At 35.1% G+C, this 23,674-nt stretch overlaps 1 protein-coding gene across 12 annotated transcripts in view; it reads left to right on the plus strand.

Annotated features, from left to right (window-relative positions):
- PTPRK (protein tyrosine phosphatase receptor type K) overlaps positions 1-23,674 on the plus strand; it is a 557,535-nt gene that overhangs the window by 125,886 nt on the left and 407,975 nt on the right. For all 12 annotated transcript variants that reach the window (XM_053904511.1, XM_053904504.1, XM_053904506.1 and 9 more), the window contains exon 2: positions 6,722-6,844. In XM_053904511.1, the coding sequence (XP_053760486.1) occupies positions 6,722-6,844 (123 nt within the window). The remainder of the gene's footprint in view (positions 1-6,721; positions 6,845-23,674) is intronic.

Genomic DNA, 23,674 nt, shown 5'->3' on the forward strand with positions numbered 1-23,674 from the left:
CATATATAGATAATAAAGTGTCAAGAATGGGACATGAGAAAATAAGGGCTCTGTGAAGAAAACTTGCTACATGCTAGGGGCTTTTTATGCATTGCCATTAATTTTCGTACAACTGTACTATGGCTCTTATTGTCCTGATTTTATTAGGGTAGAAACTGAAGCTCAAAGAAGTAAAATAGCAAAGCTGTGCATGTGCTTAGCCTTTATTTCTTGCCATATCTAGAAACCATCTCTCCTACCACGTGAGTGGTGGTGTTTGCCAGTTCCTTGAAATTACTGAAGTTTTACCAGTTGAAGTTTAGAGATTTTAATATTGCCTCTGGAAAGATGGAGGGGAGTGAGTTTGGGTTATTATTGTATTCTGGTTAAGTCACTCTTATTAAAGGAAGATTACTCAGTCAGATGGAGTATAGCATTGCTTTGAATCATAGACAATTTGAATAGAAGTCTTACAAGCTAAATAATGTTGGATTATATATATTAAACATATATTCTTGGCTGGAAATGGAACTTTAGGGATGAACAATCAGATAATTTATGGGTGTGTTTGAAATGAGCTCTTCTCTCATCATTAAGAGTCATTTGTATCTATCAATAAATGATGGGTTTGGATTTCCACAAATGTGTTTCATGTTCTTTTCTTTTATAAAGGAGCTAGGCTCAAATATTTTCACATACTAATTAGTTACCAGTAATTACCAGCAGGACAAAAGATTTTTTTTTATCTGAAGTGATGGTCTTTTAAGGAATTCTAATTCATAAATTTTCTAATTTTTCTTCAGTAGATCATTTTAAGTATTGAACCAGAGCAATGTATTATGACCCATGACTCATACTTATGTCCTCAGAGACATTCGTACTTTGCATCTATTTGGATTTTTTTTTCTTATTTGAATTTCAGTACTTAAATTGAGAAGAAACATTGCTTATTTTGTAGATGTAAGATATCTGAACATTGATCATGGCATTGTCAATCCTTAGTAATTCCCAGAAGTGTAAAGTTGAGAGAAAGGAAAAAAAGACCTATTAAGATATCCCAGTAGATTTCAGAGGAAATATGAACTTTATATATAAAGGCATCAATTTTTGCCCTTTTTCTAATAATCTGTTTTTCTGGGAATAGGCTTATTGACTCAGATTATAAATGGCATTACATTTAAGATATTTAGTAATAAGTTCCTTTTTTATGCTTTTGAATTTTTTTGTGTAAAAATGTGTTGGCTTCTTTGTAATGAGTTCTGGGGATTATACCAGTTAACTTGTATTATGGTTTCTGATTAGCATAGGTAGAGATGATCTATTTAGAGTTTAATTCAGTATTGTATGTGTCCTCGGGTAACATGAATTAATCCTTATTTGTGTTCTTAACAGAAGAAAGATCATTCCAAAGTTGATGATCGCTTACATGAGCAAATTTGTGAACACAGCTTAATTCACAATTGGAAAAAATTAGTTTGTCCATTTTTGAAGATCATAAAACAACTGTACTAAGGATGTTGTATTTGGCAACATATTTTGTCCAGGACTTTCCTCTTTTAAAAATCTTATATATTCTGGGGGGCCTGGGTGGCTCAGTTGGTTAAGCATCCAACTCTTGTTTTCAGCTCAGGTCATGATCTCATCATGAGATCGAGCCCTGTATGGGGCTCAGCTTGGAGCCTGCTTAAGCTTCTCTCTCTCTCTCTCTCTCTCTCTCTCCCTCTCCCTCTCCCTCTCCCTCTCCCTCTCCCTCTCCCTCTCCCTCTCCCTCTCCCCCTCCCCCTCTCCCCCTCTCCCCCCTCCCTCTCTCCCCCTGCCCCTACCCCTGCTCATGCTCTCTCTGTAAACAAAACAAAACAACCTTGTATATTCCAAACTATTTAAGAAAATAAAAAGAACAATATTCTGTGCCTTTAACTAAATGAAGCTTGTTCTTTATATATATAGTAAAGAGCCATGAAAGAAAATCCTCTATGTTTCTTGCTGTTATACTCAGTGAGAAAATTATGACTGCATGGGTGCCCTGGAGGACAGAATGTGGGAGATCCTAGTGCAATATCTTTTAAAATAATGCCCTTAAATACAGAGAACAAACTGAGAGTTGCTGGAAGGGAGGTGGGTGGGGGGATGGGCTAAATGAGTAATGGGTATTAAGGAGGGGACTTTTTGGGATGAGCACTGGGTGTTATATGTAAGTGATAAAATCACTACGTTTTACTCCTGAAACCATTATTACACTATATGTTAACTAACTTGGATTTAAATAAAATTAAAAATAATAAAACAATGTCTTTCACAAAATGTTCAGAGCTGTCCAGGGCTCTACTGACTTTTTATTTTTCACCTATTTAACTTTGTTCTTTTTTTAAAAATATTTTTTAACATTTTTATTTATCTTTGAGAGACAGAGATAGAGAGCGAGCAGGGGAGGAGCAGAGAGAGACAGAGACCCAGAATCCGAAGCAGACTCCAGGCTCTGAGCTGTCAGCACAGAGCCTGACGTGGGGCTCGAAACCACAAACCATGAGATCATGACCTGAGCTGAAGTCTGACGCTCAACCGACTGAGCCACCCAGGCGCCCCTTAACTTTGTTTTAAATGAACCCAACAGTGGCTTTTATGGAAAAGTTTGACGTCAGAAAGGATTCGAGTTCAGCATTCCATGGAAATAGAGAGGGTCTCTATTTCCATGCTCTCTCATAGAGTTTGCCACCATCTATTTAAATAAACACTCAAGAATCTAAATACTGGATGTTGAGGCAGTAGAGTTTTGGGGTTGGGATATTAATGTTTCTCAGTACCAGTTCTTTCAGTGAGCAGCTTCGGAATGGAAAGAAATCCAGGCAAATTCAAATGAGCTTGATTTTTCTCTTCAGGTGAACAGTTTGCAAAGCCCCATCAGTGGGTTGCTGTCGTGGAAGCAGACCATTGCGGTGATAGATCTGTCTGTCCCTTAGCTAACTGATGGCTATAGAGGAATTGGCAATCTGTGAAATGACACTAAAGAAGTAGTTTTACTCCAAGGGTCAAGAAACTTGTGGCTGCTGTTTCTCTGACATGATTTGCGGATACTCATTGTAGTTACTTGTGGCAAATACAACAACTGAAACATAAGCTGTTTCCTTACTCATTTCTCATTCCCTCTGCCTAACTAAAGTTCTTGAACATCACTTAAGGATTTCCTCCTTTTGTTCTGGCATCTAGTTTCAGAGAAACTTTAAATTCGTGAGTTATGTTTTTATGAATTAGAAACTTACCAAGATACTTCTCATTTAAGTAGGTATTAATGCTATGTATAAAAATCTCTTAAACTCAGGAACATGTGTATTTAAGACCATGTATTAGAAGACTTTGTGAGACTTTCTAGTGAGCCTTAAATGGTAAACAGGATTGTTATGTAATGGGATTATCTCAAGATATATTATGTCCTATCTGTTGGAAGGCTAAACCAAACATCTACCTCCCTTTTCCTCCATTCCTCTTTAAACTCTGCATGGCTACTAGAGTTATTATTTCTTTTCTTTTTTTTTTTTAATTTTTTTTAACGTTTATTTATTTCTGAGACAGAGTGAGACAGAGCATAAGTGGGGGAGGGACAGAGAGAGAGAGGGAGACACAGAATCTGAAGCAGGCTCCAGGCTCTGAGCTGTCCGCACAGAGCCCGACACGGGGCTCGAACTCACAAACCATGAGATCATGACCTGAACCGAAGTCAGTCACTCAACCGACTGAGCCACCCAGGCGCCCCTAGAGTTATTATTTCTATTGTTATTGTTGTTGTTATTTATAGCATGGCTTGAATTTTGCCTTACTCCTGAATAAAATCATTTAATGGCTTCAATACAACTACAGAATAAAATCTAAAAATTTTATATCTAAAATCTTTCATATTTAGTTTTCTAATATTTGTTTCATTATTTTTAAAAAGTATTTATTTATTTATTTATTTGTTTTAAATAAAGTTAACATATAGTGTAATAATGGTTTCAGGAGTAGAATTTAGTGATTCCTTACTTACATATAAAACCCAGTGCTTATCCCAACTTAGCCCATCCCCCCATCTAACACCCCTCCAGCAACCCTCTGTTTGCTCCGTATGTAAGTTTCTCTTATGGTTTGTTTCTTCCTTGTCCCCCTACATGTTCATAACAAAGAAATTGTTGAGAATAGTTGAGATCCCCCAACATCCCATGTTTCTTTAGAATTGCATGCCTTTGCTCTTTCTTTTTCTCTAGTTTTAGTCCCATCTCCATTTTGGCCCAGCATTGTCTTTACTCATCTTTATAGGCCTAGATCCATGAAGCCTTCCCTAACCAACCTTGGTATAGGTAGCCAATTCATTTGTTTTTGTGTTCTTTGTGACCTTGGTCATACTGTTACCATCCCTCATAAGACAACAAACACACTGTGTGTGTGTGTGTGTGTGTGTGTGTGTGTGTGTGTGTGTGGATATATACATATATCTACAATATATATATTTATTATATATTTATCCCCCTTCCTTCACTCCATGTCTGCCTATGCCACTATACCATTCATCAGGTTAGGAACAGTTTTTATTTGTTTGCTTGCTTTTTAAAATTTCCTATCTAGTTCAATATATTACATTAGTACTTACCCTTGAAATACAAAATACAAAAAGATTTAAAAATCTTTCACAAACAATTTATTGATATGTCCTATGTGCGGTAAATAGATATATGGTACCTCTTAGATTAGAATTTACTGTAAGCTGTAAAATAAAAAATCATCTTTTAAGAATTTTCTTATCAATCAAGTCAAGTGGATCAGTAACTATTTCCAAAGCTCTTGAATGATATGGCAGTAATATGCAACAACAAATAGTAGGGGTTGACCCAGTTCTTTTGTACAGATAGTTGTAGTGGTTATTGCTAATCAGAATCCTGGAGTCTAAAATTAACAATGGCTATGAAGGGCAGCAATTAAGGTCATTTGTCTTCCAAATGAGGCAACGTAGGTTCCACTGGTAGTTTAAATTTACATACAGAGGGCATTCACACTATTATAAAGGGCAGTGGGGGCCCTGAAGGCATGTGTTCCAAAGCGGCAAGTCATTTTGAGTTTGTGATAGCAAATTATATTTTGAGAAAAACTTTCCCCTTGCTATGTGAAGATGCATTTCCTAGCAACCTTTCTTCATTGATTAATTTTAAATTAAGAAGTACATCATCTTCCATGAAAGCATGGATAAAGAGGCTATTTTGGGCATATTTAAAAGACATTATTAAGCTTTCAAGCTGCTGAAGTTTGGTTATTTTAAAGGATTGATGTAGTCATAAGAATGATTCATGATGCCCACAGACATGTTCTGCTTTTGAAAAAAGGTTATTAGGGCCATAAGGTCATCTGAACATCTCTGATGTTGCCTTCTTTGCCGGTGATTCTGGCTTGTCTCTGTCATTGGCAAGTACTTGTATTCATATATACACTGACAAACTTTTGATGAAAAAAAGTGAATTCCTTGTTTGCAGAGAAGCATTTATAGTCCTGAAGTTTACTACTCTGTAGTCTGCTGTTTGGTCAGAGAATTCACTGATTTTCTTCACAAAGATCCCCATGGAAACTAAACAAATAACTTACTTGAAAGGAGATAGGTTATTGGTTTTTCTCATTAAACCCACTGCTGAATTTTCATTAGTTCTAATCCATTTTCTTTCAAGATTAGACATTCAGGCCAGTTCTTATTTTCATGAGTTGAATAAACTAAGTATGTTGAATTTTGTGTGCCTGTATATGTAGGTTGAGAAGCAGAAGTAAGTAATCATTCCACTTATACCAAAAAATTACCCCAGAGAATAAACCCAGGAAAATGACTGATGTAAAGGGGAAAGGGTACCTCCATTAAAAAAAAAACAAAAACAAAAGTTATTAAATAAAGTGGCAGAGGTGATAGTGATGATCGACTAATCTGATCAGGTTTATGTTTTAGTTTTTTCCCTTTTAAGTTCTATGAAAGTAATCTAGATAAAGTATGGAAGAATGTATCACTGACCCCAAACACTTTTAGACACCATAAAGTTTTGTATGTTTTATTTGCTATTTCAAATGTTCTTTCAAAGTGTTCTTTTAAAGCAAAGAATTTGGTAAGTCTTAAGTATTAACTTCACCTTTTTTGAACTTGCATTATGAAAGAAGATGATTTTCACTCATTCCCTTTCTCCCCTTCTCCTCACTGAAGTTGTTACAATCTATTTAGATTTTAGGTGGTTTGTATATTTCAGGGAAGCTTTACTTACAAGTGTCCTCTACTATTTAAAAAAAAAAATTTTTTTAAGTTTGTTTATTTTTGACAGAGACAGAGTGTGAGCATGAGCTGGGGAGGGGCAGAGAGAATCTGAAGCAGGCTCCAGGCTCCAAGCTGTCAGCACAGAGCCCGACATGGGGCTCGAACCCACCAACCGTGAGATCGTGACCTGAGCCGAAGTCAGACGCTTAACCGACTGAGCCACCCAGGCGCCCCCCTCTACTATTTTTTATTCTTCAAAATCTGCGCCTCAGCCTTCCTTCTGAGGCTCAAACTTATTTCTTGTTCAAACAGCAACTACTGATAGAAATTCATTTTATATGAAAATTTAATGAGGATAGTCAAAAACAGGAGTACCATTTATTATTAAGAGTGCCATTTTACATATTTCAATATAATCTTTCCTTCTCCAGCACATTCTCAATTTTTAGCAAATCTGTGTAGAATGTAATGGTAATCTTTCTCTTCTTCTTTCAGGTGGCTGTACTTTTGATGATGGTCCAGGGGCCTGTGATTACCACCAGGATCTATATGATGACTTCGAATGGGTACATGTTAGTGCCCAAGAACCTCATTATCTGCCACCTGAGATGCCTCAAGGTGAGAATCATTCTGTGTTCCCAATGTTGGGCGAATGGCTTTGGAATATGTAGCATTTTCTTGCTTTGGGTGTAACACAGTTATTTGTTATAGTAAACTACTGTGGTCAGGCTACTTCACCACATCTCAGAGCCTTATTGTTGACTTTGACTTTTCCTCGATAACTTTCTATAATCTTGTGTTCAAGAATGCTCACTGTATCTTTGTTATTATCTCTGATTGGAAAAATAGAAGTATTTGTGTGTTTTGTTTTTTTTTTCAATTTAATAAAGAAGCAAAATGGAAACAAAATCAAGGGGGGGGACCTATAAAAGCAGAACAAACAAAATACTTTAAAAATAATCTAAGATGAAGATCAGCTCACTTCATACTACTCAGTTGAATTATATAGGTTTAGTCCAATCAGACTGAAAGGAAGGATTTCTTTTCCATGATGGGGAGAAAACTTATCTCATCGTCACTCTGCTCTTGAGCATGGCAGTGGCTCTGGGGAGAGGCAGCCAGGAGACAAAAATATGTCCCTTGATTTCTGGTTTCATGAAATAATACATCTTCTTATTGGTTAAGCCAGTTTGAATTGTGTTTTCTCTTACTTGTGAAAAACACATTAGCATAGGGTATAATATGTACATATCATTTTATAGTACTGTCATTTATTAGTACTACCAGACTAGAATATGTGCCTTCAATTCTACATATTAACTTGGGACTAATTCCAAGCTCTGTGTATATATGTTTAGCAGTAACTTGTTAAATTGTAAAAATTGAAAATGTAAACAGGAATAATAAAATACAATTGTAAAAAGCATGAACTATTTTACTTCCAATATTTAGAAATAAGTACAATTTATAAATATATATTTTTTATAATCATGTGTATATAGTAGCATACAATCTAATGTTTAAAAATGTAATATATTAATATGCTGTGTAGTAAGATATAATCATATGTAATTGATAGGCCGATTATCTATTACTAATACCTTAAGTTTTAACACAGGTTTTCAGTACCCTTATTATGTTATTTTAAAAATACTTTATAAATAATTTTCTACAAGTTGAGAAAGACCTTCCTATAGTGAGTGAATTTTAGATATGACCGTTTTAGACATAGATATTGCAGATGAAAATGTCAATACAAGTGAACCAAAGAAGCATATTTTACCAATAGCATTTCTGCATTTACTAACCAATATGATTTAAAAAGCCAAAAAGTTAAATACATCAAGAATAAACAACAACACACAGCAAGTATACAAAGTAAACCGAACCAAACCTAAAAATTACATTCCCACATTATGGTTTGGAATATAGTAATTATATCCACTGAAAAGTTGTTTTATTGGTCCACACTGTAATGCGTGTATTGAGAGTAAGGTGAATTAAATCTGCTTTCTGTTTAAATTGTCACCTTGCATGGCTGAGTAGGCAAATAAATGGTTATCTCTGAAGCTGACCTGAGCCATAATTTTCTTGCCAGAAGAAGAAATTGGTAGTAGGTGGCTGAAACCCTTTGCTTCTTATGTCTGACCCCTATGTGGTCAGCAGGCTACTTTAGTTTTGTATGTAGGTTTATGTTTTTCTTTGAAAGATACATAGCCTTATTTTCTTCGTACATTTTAATTAAAGAAACTTCTGTAATATTTCACTTGAGCTTTCTCTGTGGTATATTTAGAATTTTTTCAATATAAAATTAAAAGGGGTGGGCTGAGATGCACACATTTTGACTGTTTATCATCAGAGAATAATCAGAAAGATGTTGATTTATGGAAATGTTACCATTGTTAATTATCATTGAAGATGGATAATGAATAGCTGAAGAGATACTGCTCAGATGACCTTGTTGGCTCACCTTTGATGAACAGCTTAATCGGTGGTTACAGTACAGGATGATATGCACCGAAAATGAAAGTGTTTGAAATTCAGCCACATCTTCCAATTAATAGGACATTAAGTAATTAATCATGCAGAAGAGGGAAAAGGTCATGACTACTTTATTTTTGCCGAATGTGACTTGTATTTGGTCTTTAGGGAAAGTGAAATAAAGCACCCTTGTGTATATTCTTCTTTTATTGTTCTCTTTTTACAAGAGAATCTGTTTTTTTTTTCCATTTTCCTTCTGGTATTTCTTTAAAATACTCATTGAACATTGTTCATAAGTTATAAAAAAAGGAGATATTTATATTTATCCTATTACGATTTGGTGAATGATCCATTTATTTTCAAATATATAGTCAAGCATGCTGACTTGTTTCATTTATAAAAAAAATAAACAAAGCTCCTCAAAAATTGGACAACCCTCAAGTAAGAAATCTAAGTGTCAGATACAAACTTGTTAGTGATCTACTGAACTCTCTAGACAGTACTTGCACACTTTTTATTGGCTTTTGTTTATTGACCTTTTTGGACCAGAAACACAGAAGGGAAGAAGAAAGGGTGGGCACGTAGATTAGAATAAGAGAAGAATCAAGATGAATAGAAGACAAGAAAAGAGGAAGGAAGAAAATTATTTCCTGGAGACATACTGCTATCAGTAATTGCTTCGAATGTTCTTCAGCAGTTGCTAGCCTCCACACTCCCTTTGTCAGTTGACAGTGATGGTGGCTGGAAGCCCTGTTAAGTTCATTAACAATAGTATGCAAAAGAGTGAATTTAGGCCATTTGGTATTAGGATAATGGCCAAAAATCATATGAAAATATGAGCATCTTCCCAACCGAGTCACCAAGAATATGTGAATTAAAACCACAATGAGAAACTGCTACATACTCAGCATAAAGATGATAATCAAAATTTCAAGTGGTTGTAAGAGTATGGAGCAAGTGAAACTCTCATGTACTACTGGTTGGAGCTTAAATCAGTACAAGTACTTTATACAACCTATTGATCCAGTAAATCCAATTTTGGGTATAAGCCCCGCAGAATTGAGTACACATGTTCTAAAAATGGCATGTGCAGAAATGCACCAGTATTTATAATAGTCCCAAATTGAAACAGTGCAAAGATGTCTGTCAACACTACAATGGATAAATAAGCTTTTATGATGATGCATTCATAAAAGGGAACATTACACAACAATGTGCATGAATGAACTATGGCAATATATGATATAGGTGAATTTCACAAACATAATCTTGAGGGAAAGAAAGTAGGCATGAAAGAATATGTACTGTATTTCATTTACATAAATTTCAAAAACAGGTAAAACTATTGATGATGTTGGAAGCCAGGGTTTTATTTACTTGCAGGTGGGGTCAGCAGGGGTGAGGGATTATTGGTGCCTGGACAGTGGCATGAAGGGGCTTCTGGATGGGTGGTACTGTAGTTCTTGATCTGGGTGATGTTTTCACAGTTGTGCCCAAACTGAAAAACCATAAACTTGTACAGTTGTGAACTCTGTACTTTTCTCTGTCTTATTTATTAATGAGAGTTGGCAAAGCAATAAAGCAAAATAATGAGAGTTGCAGCAAAGTGTTCACAGGGATGCTATGGGAAAACTGAACTAATTAAAAATGTTATAGATTAAGAGAAAAGATATATCAGAGGAGATCTCAAATGGGCTCAAACTCTCTCCCCCCCATTCTGGATCCCCGCCCCAACATTCAAAGATAGTATGGTCTTTGAGCATCTGTGAGCCGTCGAAGTTCTCTTCCCTCTGCATAGACAGTTCTCTGTCTACTTATCCACTCACCAAACTCTTATGCATTCTCACTGTCTACTCAGGTTCCGGCTGCACTGGGAAGATTTTTTCTGATTGGCTTGGAACTCTTCTATTTCTTCTATCCTCACATCCAAATATGTTTCCCACTGTACTTTTTACGTATTTCACTTGTAGCTATTACTATTCTAGTATCATCTTTGTATGTGTTATTCTGTCCACTATGCTGTAAGTCCTTCATAAACATAAACTGTTTTCATCTTTGATTTCCCAAGACGCCATTTCATTTTCCTTAGGCAAAAGCGTTAACGGACATAATGTGGTTTTAAATACTTTGATCAAGTATTAAACAAAAAAAGATTTTTCTTTCCCCTGCTAAAGATTTAATTGAATAAAAAATACCCCATGTCTTGAACATTACATTCAGTTCACATTTTAATGTAATTAGAAGACTTTACATAATGATTAATATTTGGCTTTTGCCTTTATAATCTTACCTGTTTATTTAAGATATAATTTTAAATGTTATTAATACTACCAAGAAGGAATTCCCTTTAGGATTTGTCTCTCCCTCTGTCTTTTGTCTTTTTGCACATCAAATTAATCCGAATCTTTACTCCTTAGAAGCCTGGAATGAGAATGAGTGATGTTGCATAGAACTAGAAATTATTCTTTGATCTCAAATTACCTCTGTGTCTGTGACTTTGTTTGTCAGATATTCTTTTATGCTTATGACCTCATGAAACAAACTCATTTCACCATTTTACTGTATGTTCTGTCCTAGATCTAAGAAAAGGTATCATGATTGACATCTCAGTACTTTTATTGTGTTTATAACTGCTTTTTTAAAAATTTAACAGCTTTTTGTAAAGTGACTAATTAAATTTTAGCGTAGAGTCTTTAGAGAACCCATACGATAGTATTTCAAATTATGACTACATCATATCCCACCTCCAATTTGGTACTTTTCACTAACAATAATGTAAATCACTATACTTCCTTCTATAAAATGCACGTGCACTATGTGTATGGCAATAATAATAAAAGCCCTCTGTCATTAAATTAATCTGAAGACTGATGTAAGAAACCAATTCTCTTTTGTTATAATACCTAGTGAGGTGCGTTATTCAGCAGTTTAAGAACCTACTGGATCTCAATTGTACCCCTTTGTCAAGACCCCCAAACTAAAATGTAGAGAACAAATACATTCCACAGAGAAGGATGAGGAATGAACAATGCTATTAATAAATATGTCTTTATATTAATTTATTACATTTAGAACTGTATATCCTTTTATTTTTTGAATCTCAGCATTTAAACTTTTATTATTAGCCAGATTGTGAAAATGAAGCTTGCCTTCTCCAAATATTTATTTGGAGAGACAAAATGTGTTTGTGTATTCAGTAGGGAATGTGCATGGGTCACATGATTTTGTGCCTGGCTTTCTTCTGATAGTGTGATGTAGTTAAAAATCAAATAAAACATTGGGTTCCACAATTTGATTCATATGATAGCATTTTATAGGTAATACAATTTCAGCTATGTTAAGATGATAGTCTCTTAGTTTTATAACAGAAGACTTATAGTCATAATTTACTAAACAGTATTATGTATGCAGTGTATCACATTTTAATATACCTGAGGAGAAATTTCAAGGGAGTTTTTTGCATTGACTTTACTATTTCTAACCTATAGTCTATCTCTCTGGGAACTTTAATCACTCATTAAAATGAGTGGATCACCTTGCCTAATATTTTCACCACTCTATTATAGACAGTTGATAACAAGACACATGTTTCTACAAGGTCATAACTGCCAAAATCTCACACATCTGAATGAACAGAAGTAGTTGACAGCAAATTTACCAGAGTCAGAACATGATGGAGATGGTGGAATAATGTTATGTGTATGTGTAGAGATATTAAGTTGTAGTATTATGACTGGTTTTGTTTGTGTTAGAGGAATAGAGCAAATCAGGCCAAAATATTGGTTTGTTTTCTTTTTGTCATCTACTCATCATTGTCTCTTAATGTGACTAAAGGTAGTGTGTATATGTGTGTGTGTGAAGCTGTGTGGTGGTCCTAAGGAGAACTGAGAGATGGGTGTTAGAGGGGGAGATGAAGGGCCGAGAGACATGGAGGAGAGAGAGGGAAAGGGTAAGAGAATATAGCTTAGCATAAGTCCATTAACACAGACGGGGAAACTTCTAAGTATCGGATATAGGCATTAGATTCTAAGAAGGTGACAGAGCCTGAAAACCCTACAAGTTCAAAACTGTAAGGTCATGCATCATTCTATGATTTTCAGTTTTTTTAAATAATAGAACTCTTATTTTGAAAATAATATTTCGCAGTGCTCAGATATGTAGAATCAACCACAATGAGCTAATGGTCCCAGAATCTGTTTGCTTTGTACTCCTACATCCCTACCCTTATCCCTTTCTTCACCACTCCAGCTCTGTCAAGATGGCTTCTGTGAAAAACACTTAGAGATAGAACTCTCCAAGAGACACTTGGAAAACAACAGGTTGGTGCACATTCAACACTTTTTCAGATAAGCATCTCTGAGATGAAGGTATTTACTACCATTAGCTATGGCTTATTGGGGGCTTAAGGGTTTTTACTTTACCAGGGACATGATATATTTTCTTAATCCTCACATGAACCTTACAAAATTAGTGACATTTTAGAGATCAGTGGAGTGAATAAATCCCAGGGATGGTTTGTCTGTCTAATAACAAAATTACTCTTGTCACAGAACCACCCTCCTTCACAATTGTAGCTGATACATTTCCTTGAGTTGTCTGTGGACATGTAGATCCACTATATAATGAGGTGTCTATTTTTATTTTCTACTGCTTCATCTAAAATACTATTTCTTTCCAAAACTTAAAAGTTTTAAGTGACTGTCTCTTAATCTTTGTCTGGAATGGGATCTGAGACTTGTTTGGAATGGCTGCTGGGCTTCAGAGTTTCCTACAAGATACTCTCATCCCCTAGGGAGATACTTTGTCCTTTCTTTGGTTTACCTGGATGTTATTTTTAGTTATTTGATGAACAGTTGCCTCATGTCTGTCTAAAGCAGCCTTTAGAAACACATATATTATCTGCTGTCTCATTAGAGCAGGTATGGCAGAAGAAAAATTCATAGACTGAAGGAACCAGACTAAAGTTTAGGGTTTGAAAATAATTTGAAGACTTGGTTTGCAATGGGGTATTTTAGGACTAGAATTATGGGCTTATTTCAGTGTGTTCTTCCAAACCATGTTATCATGTATCTGTTGGTGTTTTTGCCCTCAGCACAGAGAAGATCGTTCACCACATTTGAGTTGCTTATTAAAAACAGTGGGAGTTAGAGGTAGTGCAGGGTCAGAGAGGGAAAGGCAGTAATGGACTACATCAAGGGTGAAACACTTCTGGAAGGCTGGTTTTTAATGTAAGGACTATTACCCTTGTGGACATAAATGCAGCATGAAGAATGTCTAAATTACTGGGGACAGGAATGGCATGCTGGGATGGGAATATTTTCCTGATATTTCAGGTGCATAATGTGTCTAAGTTAGATATCTCCCAATATATCTCAGTGGAAGAAAAACAGGCTAGTATTAAAAAAAAAAAGAAAAGAAAAATTAATACTGGTACCAGTGCTAGAGAATGTTCAACCTCCTAAATGAATTAGGGATAAGAATACAGAGTAATTTCTAAGACTATACAGGTACCTTTAATGTGTATCTTAAAATCAATACATAGTCCAAAGAAATAAAATTACTTTTCCTTGGGAGGAGTGTGACCCAAAGTATAGTTATGACCTTATACTCTCTGTCACCAAAAATAAACTTGCCTCATGAGGGCTAAGGAATTCTCGTTGGCAATCTCAGTTTAAAAGCTTATTATCGTTCAAACATGAGAATAATGCCAGGGGAAAAATAAAAAAAAAAAAAAAAAAAAAGATAAGTGATTAGAGATTATTTAAAAATTTGTGATGTTAATTATCTCATATAGTGGATATTATGAAAAATACAGACCTATGCTTATATACTTAATTGTCATTACATAAAAAGATGCTTTTAAAATCTTGGAAGGTTTTCAGCTTTCAAACCTAACTTCTGCTGAGAGTCCTGTATGTTGACAGACGTCTCACCCCTCCCTCAAAGAGGAAATTATTGATTGGGAAATATCTCTCAACAAAAGTGAATGTTTTATATATTCAGAGTACATGACACTTATCAATGCCAGGATCATCATGAACTCCTCACCCAAGGACATAGATTAAAGAGATATGCTGACTTATTTCTTGCAGTTGATGAGGTTAAATCAAATAAACAATTTCACAAATTTCATCAGGTTAACTATATATTTCTGTACCTTCTCCCTTCCCCCTGTTCTTAAATATATAGTGAATTAAGTAGGAAAGTGGAATGTCACATCTGACTATTCACAAGTTATGTTTTGAGAGTATGATTTTTATCCAAGCCAGGTTAGATGCTTTTCTGACCGCTTTTATCTAATCTCAGGTATTTTTTGAAATATGGCATTTCATTTAATTTTTATAAAAGCCCTTTGAGTATGTATTAACCTCACTCTATAGAAGAGGGAACTGAGGTTCAGAGAGGTTAAGTAAATGCCAGAGGTTTCAGGTCTTAGGAAAGCCAAGGTTAGGAATCCAAGTATGTAGACATAGAGGAGAAGAAGATCCAGCTTCTGAAATCTATATAAACAAGTATAAGTAGAGATCCTTCTTTAGAGACTGCAGAAAAAAAGCTGCAGGGCTGACTTGGAAGTAGGGCCAAAGTTGTATCTTTTCTGCTTTCTCCAGCTCCAAGTAAGTAATGAAAAGCCCAAATTAAAACGTCTGTAAACAATAAGGAAAGCTACATTCACATAACAAATGGTCCAGGATTGGCTTTGTTGGATTTCTCTCTGCTCTTCCATTTTGATGGGTGATCTTCCTTTTTTTTTTTTTTTTTTTTGAAATTTTTTTAAAAGTTGAGAGAGAAAGAGAGAGAGAGAGAATGCACACAAGCGGGAGAGGGGCAGAGAGAAAGAGAGAGAGAGAGAGAGAGAGAATGCACACAAGTGGGGGAGGGGCAGAGAGAAAGAGAGAGAGAGAGAGAGAGAGAGAATGCACACAAGTGGGGGAGGGGCAGAGAGAAAGAGAGAGAGAGAGAGAGAGAGAGAGAGAGAGAGAATGCACACAAGCGGAGGAGGGGCAGAGAGAGAGAGAGAGAGAGGGAGAGAAAGAATCCAAAGCAGACTCTGCGCTGTCAGAGCAGAGCGCAACACGGGTTTCAAACCCATGAACCTGAGATCATGACCTGAGCTGAAACTAAGGGCTGGACGCCCAACCGATTGAGCCACCCAGGCCCCCCAATAGGTCATCTTTTTACCTCAGGCTAGCTCCTCTCAGGAGTGTCATATCTGCAACTCTTCTAGATATTAACTTCAGAAATGAAGAAAAAGAGGTTGTCTCTTCATTATGTCTGGTTTTTTTTAAGCATAAAAAACTTTTTGGAGGTGCCCATTAACAGATTTATCATTTTGTCTAATTGGCCAAAATTATGGCACCTATCCATGCCTAAACTAATGAGTGAGGGGGGACAGTAAGGTGCGATTAGCTTCTACTTTCAGACCCATACTCCTCTCCCAGTTGGAACTGAGGTTGAAGTTAGTGCCAGCTTCCCCTGAGGTGCATGGCTGGCCAGATTATAGTGGAATACTGATGGGGTGGATATTGGGTAGGTAAACCACAGTGCCTGTTGCAGAACTATTTAATGCAGATATGGCAAAATGGATATGTAGGTAGTGGAATTTTGAAGCTATGGAATTTGGAAGAGTGGACAAATAAAGCATTTATTAGAGCAACATGATAGTCTCTAATGCACTGTCAGCCTGGTGTCAGTTTTTCCTTGATTTCAAAGCGTTTATTGGATCTGAAACTTGAGAACTGGGAAATCTTCCTGCCGTCAGTAAATTTTTTTAAGCTTTCTCACCTGCAACTGTTACTACTGAGAATTTTTTTTTAACTCTCTCTTGTTTTGCCCTCCACTTTTATGACATGGAAGAAATAAAGTAACATACTTTATAAAAAACTCAAAACCTGAAAATGGGTCGAGTGTTATATAAATTGGATGAATGCATGCTAAAGACTGATTTAAAATATTAATGTAGGAACCAGCAGTATAGTAAAGCTGGTTCAAAAGACTATAGATAGGAACAAAGGAAGCATTTATAATTCACTGAAAGAAAGAATGCTGGGATAAGTTTCCTAGTTTTATACTAAAGAGATTAATGTCCAAAAGGGCAATAAATCTGAAACCTTTTAAGGTTATCTTTACTGTAAACAGAATTCATTTGCCTCTCTACATGAAATTTATTTGCATAATTATTATAAGTATCATTACTTATAATTATTATAATTATATTTATATAATTATATAATTATATAATATATATATTTATAATATATATATTATAATTATTATATATTTATATATATTATTATTTATATATATAATTATATATTAATATTATATATATAATATTATATATTATATATTAATATTAATATTATATATTATATTTATATATATAATTATATATTATAATATATTATTAGAATATAATATATTTATATATTTATATAATTATATAATTATAATTATAATTATTATAAGTATCATTTGTGTTGCCATGAACTTTCTACCAATTAACATGTCTCACAGATTTATAAAATATCTTCATCAATAGTGAATAGTGACTCAGACAAAGGTACATGCTCTTAAAGAGAATGAAGGACGTGCAGTTTTTTTTTTTTTTTTTGGTCCACTTCCAAGGTTTGTGCATTTTTATTGTCAACAGTTTCCTCTTATGATCATAAATACTCTTCAATGATAAATTCTTGTTAAAAACAATGACAAAAAAGATTTTTCTTTCCTTTCTTCTTCCTTTTTTTTTTTTGTCTGATTCATTCGCATAGGTACAGCAAGAAGTGTTTATTAACAAATATAAGCCTTGTATAATAAAATCAAAATATCTAATATCTAGTGCCATAGGGTGTTAAATAGTAAGGACAGAAAATTACCTAATGTTTGGGGATGTTAGAATCTAGGATATTTTTAATAACTTATATTACTTGAAAGTATTTTTCGAAATCTCTTATTTACTCCCTTCTATTCAGAAACTGAGAAACCAAACTCACATTATTCATCTCCATCAGATATCACCTGAAGTACCTGTAAATCTGGATGAATTTCTGTCTCTTTATGTCTCTCAAATCTGCTGAGATTCCTAGCCTGCCACAAATTGACCTTCCTTTCAAGTGAGAAACTATAGACTTAGACCAAATAATAGACCTGATTACCAGAAGGTTTTGTTAGGTATTAGTTCCATATAATGTCACTTTGGAGGGTTATTATATATGTTTTAATAAAAGTTACTCTTAAATATAACACTCTATAAAATTTAAACGTTTTGGTTACTCAGTTGATTTGTCAAATTATATTCTGGGAAAAAAGAAGAGCATATTCTTCTTGTATTTACCATGTTAACTTCTTTGCCATGAAAAAAAAAAAAAAAAAAAAAAACCTTAGAAAAAGAGTGTATTCCTGAATATGAAGGGTCAGTAGGAACAAAATACCATTTCAGGTTCCATGAAAATATGGCTTAGAGATTAAGACCATTAAAAATATACCAATTATCTTCCAAACAAATCATTCCAATTAGAGTTCCCTTATCAGGTCCTTAAGTTATGCTTGACTAATTTGTTGTTTCTTGAATTTCGGGACTGCAATCTGTTTCAGGAAGTCATTCATCCTAGAAACTCTGGCTCTGGGTCCTGGTACATACAGTCTGGCTAATGTGTGTTGTCAGCACTGAAGCTTATACCCCATGAGGCTAGTCCTTGAAGGCATTATAGTTAGAAGCATCTCCTGTAGTCCATTCATTCCATTGAGGACGTTAGTTGAGGGCCCAGTTTCTAGAGCCTATAGCTTATAGCAGAGTCTTCAGGCAAAGTATAGGAGGAAAGCAGAAACCACTTGCTAGTAAGACTGAATGGCTGTGATTAACTTATTACACTGAACTTATTAAGATCGATTCATTATTTTAACAGGAAGAAAACAGAATTCCAGTCTGGCATTACTGTAATATTTGGCAGTAAAGCTTTAAAAAAAATGTTACAAAAAAGCCTGTCAAAACTTTGTCAACACTAACAAAACTTTTAACACAGTTGGTTGCTTCTTGTTAGGACTCATTACTTGCAAGTATTATGCTCCAAGTTAAGTAAATTTCTTTCTGCAAACTTGTTATAATTTGTTATATCCACTGAAGATTTGCTTTTGACAAATTTGTTTCTCATTCTGAAACAATGATACTTTTTTTCTAAGACAAAAGAACTGTCTTTTGCCTGGCGCATAATAAAACATTTTTTTAATGCTTTATTTATTTTTGAGAGAGAGAGAGAGGGAGAGAGAGCTGAAGAGGGACAGAAGATCTGAAGCAGGCTCCAGGCTGACAGCAGCAAGCCTGGTGTGGGGCTCAAACCCACAAACTGCAAGACCATGACCTGAGCCAGTCAGATGCTCAACCAGCTGAGCCACCCAGGCGTCCGTTCCCTAGTGCGTAAGAGATCGTCAGTTAGTTAATAAGGTTCTCCCACTTAATATCAAAGTCTGTTTCTGAAAATCAGGTATTCTGGGTGAAAATGCTAACAAGGAATCAATTTCTTATTATTTTAAATGGGAAAAATTGTAACCTGTGAGATGCTAGCCAAAATTCCTGGCCAGTTAATTAAAATGTAGCTAACAGACAGCATACAAAGTACATTTTCAAAGTAGGTGCTAAAGTTCATGCTTGATACATTGTTTCATGGTCCAAACAATTAGTATGATCCAAATAATTAAACTCACTATAGAGTTACTTCAAATGGAATACATTGCTTTGTGTTTACTGTATCTGCACACATGACACTTAAAGTGCTCTGAGCTTTCCAATATTTATGCAGTTTTCATGTTTTACTAACTGTATTTGAATTCACAATTCTTTCTCTGCATAGTTTAATTAATTTACTATGTAAGGTTTTTGAGTCATAAGTAAAAATATTTTTTCAGACAAAAAAATGTTCATCAAAAATGTTTGTATTGAGAGATGCCTCTATTAAGTTGGGTATTAGCCCAGAATCATTATATTGATAACAAATGTTCACCCTGTTGTGGGATACACCTGTGTGTGTGGTTGTCAAGACAAAGTTACTCTTCAATGAGAAAGGAATACATCTTAGGAGCGCCTGGGTGGCTCAGTCGGTTAAGCGTCAGACCTCAGCTAAGGTCATGATCTCACAGTGGGGTTGGGCTCCGTGCTGACAGCCCAGAGCCGGAAGCCTGCTTCAGATTGTGTGTCTCCCTCTCTCTCTGCCCCTTCCCCATTTGCACTGTCCCTCTCTCTCTCTTCCTCAAAAATAAATAAATATTAAAAAAAGAAAGGAGTAAGTTTTAAAAAAGGAAAAAAAGTTCATTTGAAATGTTTGATCTATTTGTTGGTAATGGCCTATTAGGGTAGCAACATACTTCCTAAGTTCATAGTTACCGAAACGAATACATAATCCTTCTCTGAAATTGTTAAGAAATAAATTCAGTATTAATTGTAGATGGCATTTGGGTATTTAATTTGTTTCAAGGTTCTATTATTTACTCTGTACGGGGCTCAAAAATAACTAGGAATTACATAGAAAATAAAACTTTGTTTATTTGTTTTGAGCACATCCCTGGCTGTGATTTCTTCTTGACCTCTCTTTTGGGGAGAATTCCTCTGTCTTGTGATTTTGGCTGAGTTTCTATCTTTTGTGTGTTTTGAAAGCTTGTTATGTTTCCTGCACCTAAGAATACTGCTGTATTAAAAAGGGGTCCCTCTCTGCCCTTCCCCCACTCGTGCTCTGTCTCTCTCTCTCCAAAATAAATGAACATAAAAAAATAAAAAGTACAGTAAAAAATACAAAAATAAAAAAAATTGAAAGGGGTCATACACTGTCCAGGGCCTGGTGCTTCAGGAAGTCTTTCTGGTGTATGCTGTGTGCACACCTGCTGTTGAGTTTTTGCTGCTCTTTCCCACTGGTCAGTCCTCTGCAGAGCTCCTCCTTGTTTTCAGTGAGGAGTGTTTGGACCTTTCATTAAGTGTGCTTTGATGTATTTGTTAAAATAAGCCTCAGGGACTCCTTGGTGGCTCAGTCGATTAAGCATCGGACTCTTGATTTCGGCTCAGGTCATGAGTCATGATCATGGTTCGTGAGTTCAAGTCCTCTTTTGGGCTCTGCGCTGACAGAGAGGAGCCTGCTTGGGATTCTGTCTTCCTCTGTCTCTGCCCCTTCCTCTCTCTCTCTCTCTCTCTCTCTGTCTCTCTCTCTGTCTTTCAAAATAAATAAACATTAAAAAAATAATAAGCCTCGCACCTGCCACGCTGTCTCCCTGCAGGTGGAGATCCTCTGTCAGTCCTATCAATTTACTGGATGTTCCAGGTGATCTGAGCTCAATACAAGCTGTGTTTGAAGGATGGGCAAAGCCCACGGTCCCCCTAATTCTCTGCCATCTTAACTCTCCCTGCAAATAAAAATTTGTTTAAACTGTAAAAGACTTTTGAATGTAATCCTGCTACTGATTGTGACTTAACGGTTTTGTGGCTTAAAGAAATGATATCTAAAACAATGCTAAAGGATATGCTAGCACTAATAAAATGACATAGTTCTTGAAAATAGAGTTAAGAGACTGATACTTGAAATTAAGAATGACATGGAATAATACCCCAGTTCACTTTTGTGCAGTTTAGTGCTGTGTTTGGCACTTGGATCAGCAGTAAATAATTGAGTGAATGACTCAAAATCTTTTTTCCTCCCAAGAATGCTTGTTTTTACTTTGTTTTTATGTTTGAATTCCTCAAAACTGAAGCCCTGGAATGCTGCTCAATTTAGCTGAGCTTAATGGCATTGCTGTATTCACATAGCTAATGATATACGTAAAAATAAAAAGTAGTCTGTTTCTGTGTGTTAATTCAAAAGAAACATAAAATACCCCTAAGAAGTCCTGTTAGAGCAAAAATACAGTTGAGAATATGAACAGCGGATACTTTTCCTTGCTTTTTGTGCAAGAGCCGTTGCCTATCATGAATAAATATGTCACATGACAAGTTATGTTCCTGTTAAGAACACTGCCATCAACATAGAATGACTCGAAATCTTTTAAAAATCTGAAATTTCCTCAACTTATTTTCTTGAGAGCATGTATCAATTACCTTGACGTTCAGATTATTTTTGAATGCATAAATAGAAGGAATGAGAATATTGATGGAAAAGAAAAAAGGGGATGTTTTATGACACGATTTGAATTGACTATTGTTAATGTATTCTGCTGTTTCTAAATTGGCCTTTTTAAGCATTTCCATGAAGAGGAATGGGGTGGCTCTAGTTTGTCTGATGGTCTGAGTGAGTTGAACTCCAGCCCTGTTTTATTCCCTCCTCTTTCCGTATGTAGAAATGATTTCTGGTGCTTTTTCTTCTCACCTTTTTCACTACACATTTTTCAATGGTTAACACTGTAATACTATTTCATTGTTCCTGTTTATGTTTTTTCTGTGTGCTATGTAAAATCTTTGGAATTGTAGATTTTTGTGGCTGTATTGGAAGATAAGATTTCATGTTCATGTTTTATAGATTAACTTGGCTATTGAGAGTATAATTGTGCCAGTGAAATTTTGCTCTGTGTGATAGACATTGAGTTTGTTTGTTTGTTTGTTTTAACTGGATTTCACAGGTAGATTCATTACCAGTGAAACCAAGAAACAAGAGTCTTCTTAGCTTGGTAGAGGTGACTGTTGCTTCTGTTCTTTTACTCAAAACTAAAATCAATAAAGACAATAAGCCAGTGGGAAGAGCTGACTGTTGCTATTATAGGTCACATTCCTCAAACTAAGTCCAGACTTCTCTGGTCTCACTGTTTATGTAAACCCTTTGTACTGGACTCCATTTAAAAAAATAAGACAAGCTTTCATGTTAATTCTCTTATTTATGCAGGCCGAGCAATTTTTTACTGGACTAATTACAGTGGTCCAAAAGTTATTTGGAATTTCAAATGCTGTATATCTGTGTTTAGAAAGTAGACACATACATGCCCCAGGAAATCATTCAAGTGGAATGAATGAGGAGAAATGAGTTGTCAACAAAAACAATTTATAATTTTCATATAGATTTCCTTCATGCTGTGTTTAAGTATTTACTACCTTTTTTTTTTAATGGACTCTTGGCTGCACATGGTTATACTATAATACTGTAATAATAATGGGATGCCATAATATAAGACATGTTCCTTTGTGTTCAGATTTCCTTGTATTTTGATACATGAAGTCACCAAATCCACTGTGTTGTGTAAACTGTTCGAGTGGTAGCAGCAGAACTCAAAATGAGTTTCCATTGTATCTAAAACAGACCTTAGAGATTATCTCTAATTTAACCTTTCATTTTACAAATAAAATAGTATAAAAATAAATAAACTGACACAGGAACCAGAGTAACCTGAATTCAAATCCAGGTTCTACGGCTTGCTGTTTGGTTATGACATATAATCTTCTTGAGCTTGCATTTCATGTCAATAAATTAGAAATAATGTCTCTCTTTCAATTTTGTTGTACCAGGAAAGGAAATAATGTTTGTTCAGTATCTGCTATTATCTAGCATGTAGTTGATACTGAATAAATATGATTTCTTTCTCCTGGCCCAAGGTGACATGGCTGGTTAGTAATCTCATTAATCTGTAAGAAATTGATTTGAATTCCTTTCACTTACTTTTTTTTAGCAGAAATAAATTGCATTCCCAATTATAATTTTTCAGGAGCTCATTAGGAATTATTTTATGTCCAATTCAGAAAATTACCTTTCCTACATAACTGTTCACTGAATGCAGGTGCTTTGTACTATGACACATAATGATGTCTGGGAATGATTTCCATAGAACACTATTGTAGGTAACTTGAACTTTCAAATATTATTCTTAACAAAGATAGGATATTTAAGACATGGAATCACTTGGGAAATGGTTTATTATTTCTCAACTCTTTAAGGCCTTTTACACATTATTATTCTTTTTCATTTGGCTTACTGAATTGCTGTGAGATCATTATTACTGCAACATTTTAAA

The sequence above is a fragment of the Panthera pardus genome, unplaced genomic scaffold (genome assembly GCF_024362965.1).
Source record: "Panthera pardus isolate Hobbes unplaced genomic scaffold, ASM2436296v1 HiC_scaffold_17, whole genome shotgun sequence".
Classification (NCBI taxonomy): Eukaryota; Metazoa; Chordata; class Mammalia; order Carnivora; family Felidae; genus Panthera; species Panthera pardus.